Source organism: Oryza glaberrima, chromosome 1, assembly GCF_000147395.1.
Source record: "Oryza glaberrima chromosome 1, OglaRS2, whole genome shotgun sequence".
Taxonomy (NCBI): Eukaryota; Viridiplantae; Streptophyta; class Magnoliopsida; order Poales; family Poaceae; genus Oryza; species Oryza glaberrima.
In genome coordinates this window covers 15,044,468-15,052,332 of record NC_068326.1, presented here as the reverse complement: position 1 = coordinate 15,052,332, position 7,865 = coordinate 15,044,468, and the positions used below count along the sequence as shown (strand labels likewise).

Below are 7,865 nucleotides of genomic sequence, written 5' to 3'. Positions count from 1 at the left end.
CCTAATTAATCTGTCATTAGCACATGTGGGTTACTGTAGCACTTATGGCTAATCATGGATTAATTAGGCTCAAAAATTTGTCTCGCAATTTCCTCCTTAACTGTGCAATTAGTTTTTCAATTTATCTATATTTAATACTCTATACATGTGTCCAAAGATTCGATGTGATGTTTTTGGGAAAAAAAATTTAGGAACTAAACAGGGCCATAAAAAAACCGAAGCTGAACGTGGTACATTTATATTTATTGTACTATATCATATTACTAGTATTAGGTTGGTCTTTTTATAAAACCGAATATTTTACTGCCATACTTTTTTAAGCAGTTCAATCAACTGCTGTAGTTGATAAGCTAATATGATTTGCTAAACTAATCGCGCGGCGCCGCAGTCTGTGAGAGCAGGTACAATAGGGCTGACTCATCGGCTCCAATAATTGCCAGGTCACATTATTCCTACGTGGAAGGATAATGATTGAGGGAAAAGAGAAGAGCGGGCGACTAAATTGTCGCCAGACTATAACGTATTTTTTGGGGGCGTAGCGCCCGCTTGCAGCCGAGGCAGGCGCTAGAAAACGCGGGCTGTGGGGCCCACGAAAAGAAAAAACGATCCCGTGCGCATCGCTCCCAGGCCGCTGATCCGATCCCCTTTCTCCTTTCTCTCTGCCGTGCGATCCCCTCTCTCTCTCTGCCATGAGATCGATCTCCCTCTCCCTCTTGGCGCGAGCGCAAGAAAGGAGGCTGGCGCATCGATTTCTCCTTCCTGGCGCATCGATCCCCCTCCCACCAAATCGATGGACAGATCTCCCACCCACCGCATCAATCGATCTCCTTCCCGCGCGGTATTCCCTCTCCTCCACTCCTTTTTCTTCTCTCCCAATCCTATAACTTCTCCAGCACGCGCGAAATCTATTTTGCTGGCAGGTAGAACGATGCCAAAGCCCCAAAATCGCCCCTAAAATCCATCTCCCCGGTGGATAGATCGACGGCCGCCGCCCCTGTCCTCTTCCACAGTTCTACCACACCAAAACCCTAGTTCCCTTCCACCATGTCTCGTCGGACGAAGAGAGAGGTTGCGCCACCCCCTTGCGCCACTGCAAACTCATCTGCAAGCTCGTCTGGTCCTCCCGGTGTTCATATCCCGCCGGCAGCACCGTATCCATATATGGAGGTCCTTTGTTCCCCACCCCAATGCCATCATGGTTTCCTTTTCCACCGTCACAAGCCATGGCGGGCTCATCTGCATATCGTCCTCCTACTGATGCCAAGACGGACGTCCAAATTGATTTGGAACAATGGTACATTTATTATTTGGCTTTATCAGTTCTGATTTTGATATGCTTCTGTTTCCCTGTCTAATATTCAGAGTTCCATGGTCGTTATTGTTTTGATCCATAACAGCGCTAGTGCAATGATTTGTTTAGGGAAAAAAGGTTATTTTGTTCTGATAATCAGGTTACCGTAGTAACTTGGCCCATGTAATTTGGTCTGCAATGATTTGTATCATATATTTATGCAGTAATTTAGCTAAGTAAAAACAAGAGTCCAATGTTACATGTAGGGTAATCATGCTAGGGTAATTAGCAGTGGTGGTAACCATGTATTTATGCAGTAATTTGGCAAAGTAAAAACAAAAGTCCAATGTTACATGTATTGCTAATTTGTTTTAGATTCGAGCACTCATTTACCACTATGTACTAAAATAAAATAATTTTGAGTTCAAAAATAAAATAAAATAATTTTGATTGCACTTATCAATATACCATTATACTGGGTTAATATTGGGTTAGGCCTTGCATTGATCAAGATTGGCTTGTTCATTCCATTTTATATATGGGACATAACTTGATCAAGATTTCCATGTTCATGATTTTCATATAGGGGACTAGAATCTCGCCCGCTCGGTGGTTTGGTTGATTTTATCAAAAACACCACGAACCCTATGCACCATGTGACTGAAGGGTGTCAGTTGGAGCCAATTAATGTTGAGAATAGCAACAATGGTAATGCCACTAGGACCGAGAAGCGCCTAGGCTGGTCAACTGAAGAAGACTTGAGGCTGGTAAGTGTCTTACGCGAGTTATTTATTTGGTAGTGGCATTCATAATACTTGCAATTTAACAATAGTAAAATATTTGGAAATTGTAGGTCAGTGCTTGGTTAAACAACTCAAATGATCCGATAGAATCGAATTTCAAAAAGAATGATAAATATTGGGCTGATGTTGCTGCTGCTTACAATAGCACTACTCCGTCAAGCCGGTTTAGGCAAGTTAAGCAAGTTAAGGACCGTTTTAGTAAGATCAAGAAAAAAGTTGGGAATTTTTGTTGCTCTTGGAAGGAAGCTAATTCATTATATGCTAGTGGGGAGTGTAATGTTGATCTCATGGCCAAGGCGCAGAAAATATATGAGAATGACTTCAAGGATGGGCCATTCTTGCTTACTCAGTGTTGGAATGAACTAAAAACTCAACCCAAATGGCATGCATATTTGGATCAGCTTGACAAGTTAACGAGTCTTGTGGGTTTCCGGGTATGCTAGGTAGTATTGATTGTATGCACTAGAGGTGTTAAAGTTGTCCGAGGGCTTGGAGGGGTCAATTCTCCCGTGGTGATTACAAAGTCCCAACAATTATCCTCGAAGCAGTTGCTTCACACGACCTATGGATTTGGCATGCCTTCTTTGGTGTCGCTGGTTCTAACAACGACATCAACATGCTGAATCAGTCCCCTCTTTTCCTTGACACAGTAAGAGGTGAGGCTCCTTGGGTCCATTATTATGTCAACGGGGAAGAGTACAACCATGGGTATTATCTAGCTGATGGTATATATTCTGAATGGGCTGTATTCTAGAAGACTATACCACTTCCACAAACAGAGAAGCATAAGTTATATGCTGAACATCAAGAGGGGGCGAGAAAAGATGTGGAGCGGGCTTTCGGGGTATTGCAAGCTCGTTTCAACAATGTACGTCGTCCGGCAAAGAAATGGAAGAGAAAGAGTGTTGGAAATATTATGCTAGTTTGTGTGATTCTCCACAATATGATTGTTGAAGACGAGGGCGAGGATGCAATATGTGACCTAGACCTCAATAGAATTCCTAGGACATCAATAGTACTGCCTCCAGAAGTAACCAGTGGTGGTAACCCATGTTTTCGTGATGTGCTAAGTAGGAAAGTTGCTATTCGTGCTCGTTCGATGCATACCCAGCTTAAAATTGATTTACTTGAGCATATTTGGAACCGGTTCCGGAATACGCAGCGTGCATAACCATGGTAGGGTAATTAGCATATAATTTCCCCTTTTTGTCATATATAGAGCCTTTTAATTTACCCTTCTATATGTTTTATTTCAGGAACAATTAGGCTTTGATGTCTACTGTGTTGCACCTCTGCAACACACCTCTTACAGGTATATTTCCATCATATGGTATATTTATCGTGTGAGTACTTTCAGCTGTAATGAACATCGGAATTTTTGTGTACATGAACCGATTTTGTTCCTCCATATGCTATATATGTTGTATACATGAACTGCTAGCTTCATCATTGATCTTTTTTTACATCTCAGTTCAAAAATATGATTCGTGAATCCATGTAACTATAGTGTAGGGGCTGTGACAATCTTTCAAGAAAGTTTACTGGAATGAGACACACCTATTTTTCTAGTTTTAGGAAAAGTTTACTGTAATTGGCAGAAATTTGACCATCACTAAGTAGTTAGATTTCTGGCATTAATATTGCATTTGTACTGTGCTTGTTCTGCTGATAGCATAATTTATACTCTGCTCCATCTCTCTACTACAGGCTGGTGACAACAAATCAAGATGGCTGATGATGGTCCATGGAGATCAAGAACTATCTCAGTTTATATCTATGTTTTTGTTAACTGTTATTTTGTTATCCCTAAAAAGTTGCCTTGTGTGGCTTATTAGTGTCTAATCAGACCAAGAACTTTATCTAGTTTCTATGGTCCTTTTGTTTGATGGCATGTTGCCAGAAGATTTGTGAATCATCGTAACTGTTTCACTGTTTGGAAATCCTCTATTTAACTAGCTCTGATGTGATTGTGTATATGTGGTGCAACAAAATGGCCACAAATATGGATGTCAGGACTGATCCCAACAACTGCTATTGGCATGCATGCATTAAATAGTTCAATGTATTAATCTCTGACATTTAACAGCTAATCTATTGTACTTGATAAGCTATATGCTAGCTCTTCCTGAGCTGGACAGAAAATTGGAGATGGCAGTGGGCGCTCTATTGAGCTTGCTCTGAGAGCGTGATATGATATTCTACAGCTCTGCTTGTTTGTTTATTGTTTAAGATTAGAGCGCGCGACCGCCCAAGAAACAATTAATAATCCACCCTTTCTTTTTAATTGGATTGGGGCGTGTGCGTGGCGCAGCGTATGCCGTCAAGTACGCTTGTCTGTCAGGACCTGCAATTGATCAGTAACTTGCCGGGGATTAGTGTTTGGTTGATTTTGACTAGCATGTTTGTTTAATCTACCTAGAATAAACTTTGTTGGGCATTCTATATTTTGGAACACACGTAGAATGCACCTTTTCAAATTAAACAGTCCTAAGATAAACATTTCATATGTATCCAGCTCACACATGTTGATCCCAAAACTCAATTCTCGTGAATTATACGAGTTCTAATGGAAGGAAACTAGGACAAGATTAAAGCCTTATAGTTAAAATTTGACAATTTAACTCTTTGCAAAAACTAATTTTACAAATGAAGCGCGGCCAAAACTTATTTAAAAAATGACCTTTTTTTCAGTGTCAAATCGTATAGCGCTGAACTTAGATACCTCAGCGCCACGTCAACTGGTGCTGAATGCCGTGCCACCGTGGATGGGAGGCTGAGTCGGCGTGCCAACGTGCATTCAACGCCGTGCTATTTGGCGCTGAGGTGTCTAAGTTCAGCGCCATACGATTTGGTGCTGAACAAAAGGGTTATTTTTTAAATAAGTTTTAGCCACTGTTCATTTGTAAAATTAGTTTTTGCAAAGGGTCAAATTGTTAAAATTTGTGGCTAGTTCCTTATTTAGATTATATGGAAGAGCTTCTCTAAGAACCTAAACATAGCCCCAAATGATTTTTAAAGGTTGAGGCAAAAATCTAGGTCCAGCAAGGATCCTGCTTGTGGCCAAAAACTAGCTAGGGAGGACCCCAAGCACCTAGTGCTGGGGTTCTAGTCCTTAAGCCCCATCCACTGTTGGAAAATGCAGGTGAAATTTTCATTATATCTCTTTCCGTACAACACCGTGTACTTCGTCTGTCGCACCCCTCGCCAATCCTGCCTCTGGCGCGATTGCTAGTTGCCACTCCTCGTAGACCGGTGCCTCAATCCTCCAACTATCATGCCTCTGCTCGATGACTCCTTAGGCCGATGATGCCTTTTTCGATCGACATGTCTCCTGGCAATGGTCTCCTCTGCCTCCGCCTGTCCTGCCTCCTTCTCATTGCACTTCCGTCTTCCAAGGTTGGATGACCTATCCTGCCCATTCCCTTTCTTCCTCCTCACCCAACGGTCACCTCCTTGCCCGACACCCTCCTTCCCACCGCGATAGCCACCTCCCTACCCGCGCGGCCTTCTCGTCGCACGACCTCCTCCTCGCCCAACGACCTTATTCCTAGAGTGCCACCTCCCTCGCTAGCGTCCTCCTCATTGCCTGACCTCTTCCTCGCCCGGTGCCCTCCGTGGCCAATGCCCTCCTCCATAGATGCTGCACAAAGCTTAGGCCAACATGAGCCATTCATCGTGTATCCATTGGAATGCGCAGGAGGACAAAGAAGAAAAGGAAAAATAAAATGTTTAGCCATTGATAGACAGGTCCTACATGTCAAAATAGGGACTGAGATTTAGAGGCTACTATTCGAGTTGAATGCAGAATATAGGTGGTAAGAAAATAGGAGCAGCCCCTACTTAGCTTTTATGGTCTCTGATTTGGGGCTACTGCTGAAAATGATATGAGAAACAAAATGAGGAACAAAATGACTTTCCCGGTTATTTGGAGAGAGAAAGAGACAACAAACAAAATGACTTATCGCGACGACTGCATCCGCTCGTCCATTCATCAGTCGGGCTGGAGGTTTAATTTTCTGAGAGCGACAGGCCGACAGCTCAGATTTACATGAACCTTTCCATAAGCTCGATTGGTTCCTATCCACACGATGTTTAGCCATTGATCAACCCGGTCATACGTCCTGCATGGGAGTTCCTCTTTGATTTGAAGTGTTGATGCATATATGGACAGCTGGTTTGCTCCAGCACCGTACAGATATAATGTTTTTACTCATCTGTTGGACCTTGCGAGAAATTTATGGCAGGTTTAGTAGAGCTTCAGTTCTTGATCTTCTACCTCCGTTCTATAATAGGTAATAGGTGCCGTATTGATTTTTTCTTATAACGTTTGACCATTTGTTTGATTTAAAAAATTAGTGCGAATATAAAAAAGATAAGTCATACTTTAAGTACTATAATAAAGCAAGTCACAAACAAAATAAATAATAATTTCAAAATTTTTTGAATAAGATGAATGATCAAATATTAAAAAAAAAACTCAAAGCGATAAGTAATATGGGACGGAGGTAGTATCATTTTTGTTAAAGCTAGAATTCAGTTAAATAGTTTCAACTTCATCTAAAATAGAAGTGGAGTAATGTGAAGTACTTTCATAACAAGAACCATAAATATAAAGCTGGTTTTAAACCGCTTCACAACTTCACTCTAACACCTACTCAATCTTAGAGTTAAATTTATATGTTAAAATCGTGCTAAACATGTCCTCAAGTGATGACAGCTATATATGTAAAAACAAAGCATTTTTTTTTCCTTCAAGTGCATGGTGTGTTGCTAATGCAAGCTAGTATAATTAGTTTAGTGTATCCGTAACTTCTGGCTGGTCGCAGGGAAAAATTCAGAGATTTCGGGACTTGACTACACATTATATATGAACAGTGGCGCGAGCAATGATTTCAGCATGTGCAGGGGGCAACTTAGTTACTACTACAAGTGATAATTATCGCGGAAAAATAGGATACAAATGTCCCCACCTCTCGAGAATATCATAGAGCATACCAATACCAATATATACATATATTTTAAAATTTTAGTATCGGAAGAGATTCATTCCGAAGCTTATTATATTATTATCCCTAAAAGAAATGCAAACACAATACAACATACTATATACTATATATATATAGACCTCTTCGGCTGCGCTTTGCAGCCGCTCCTGCACATATAAAATACTGTATGTATAGGCTGCAGTGTAAATATGGACAGTCGAACAGTCCCAATAGAACATCCCAAGATGCCTAGCATAATGGTACAAATAATGCTTAGCAATTTGGTGTTGCAGCACCGGTCCATCCTCCCTTCCTGGCCGTACATGGTCTGCCCATATTGGAGGGCACCTAATACAGTGATAATCACATATCTAGACACTTCTTCTAATATTTTTTTATTTATTAATTTTAAACTTTAGTTATTTTTATATTTTATTTCTATGCGGACTCTAACCTCTACTTTTAGTTTTCTTTTCTTTTTATAATTTCAAATTTCGATTACTTCTAAATTTTATATTTGTATGGACTTTAGTCTTCTTTTCTAATATTTTTTATTTTTTAATTTGCATTTCAGTTATTTTTAATTTATACTTCCATATAGATTTCTTTTATTAATATAAGAATTTTCATGTGGCGAGAGCCAACGTGGAGGCTAGATTGTGTGCGTCGGGGGCAGCTGTGCCCATGGCTGATCCGCCAATCCACCAGCAATAGCTGGCCTGATCTATGACATCATGCTTTCATGACACCTAATATAGTATTATCTCCGTTCTAAAAATATAGTAA

At 40.7% G+C, this 7,865-nt stretch overlaps 1 protein-coding gene across 1 annotated transcript; it reads left to right on the top strand.

Annotated features, from left to right (window-relative positions):
- Nucleotides 1-1,189: 1,189 nt before the first annotated feature.
- On the top strand, nucleotides 1,190-4,114 carry LOC127777207 (uncharacterized). Its single transcript, XM_052303785.1, has 4 exons — nucleotides 1,190-1,294; nucleotides 1,878-2,058; nucleotides 3,351-3,406; nucleotides 3,802-4,114. The coding sequence occupies exons 1-4, from the start codon at nucleotides 1,224-1,226 to the stop codon at nucleotides 3,827-3,829; spliced, it is 336 nt and encodes a 111-aa protein (XP_052159745.1). The 5' UTR covers nucleotides 1,190-1,223; the 3' UTR covers nucleotides 3,830-4,114.
- Nucleotides 4,115-7,865: the final 3,751 nt, after the last annotated feature.

Excerpts from the sequence above, each read along its gene's own strand:
- LOC127777207 (XM_052303785.1), top strand. The coding sequence starts at position 1,224 with ATGGCGGGCTCATCTGCATATCGTCCTCCTACTGATGCCAAGACGGAC. Across the intron at positions 2,059-3,350 it reads CTGAAGAAGACTTGAGGCTG|GAACAATTAGGCTTTGATGT; the intron begins GTAAGTGTCTTA and ends GTTTTATTTCAG. Across the intron at positions 3,407-3,801 it reads CTGCAACACACCTCTTACAG|GCTGGTGACAACAAATCAAG; the intron begins GTATATTTCCAT and ends TCTCTACTACAG.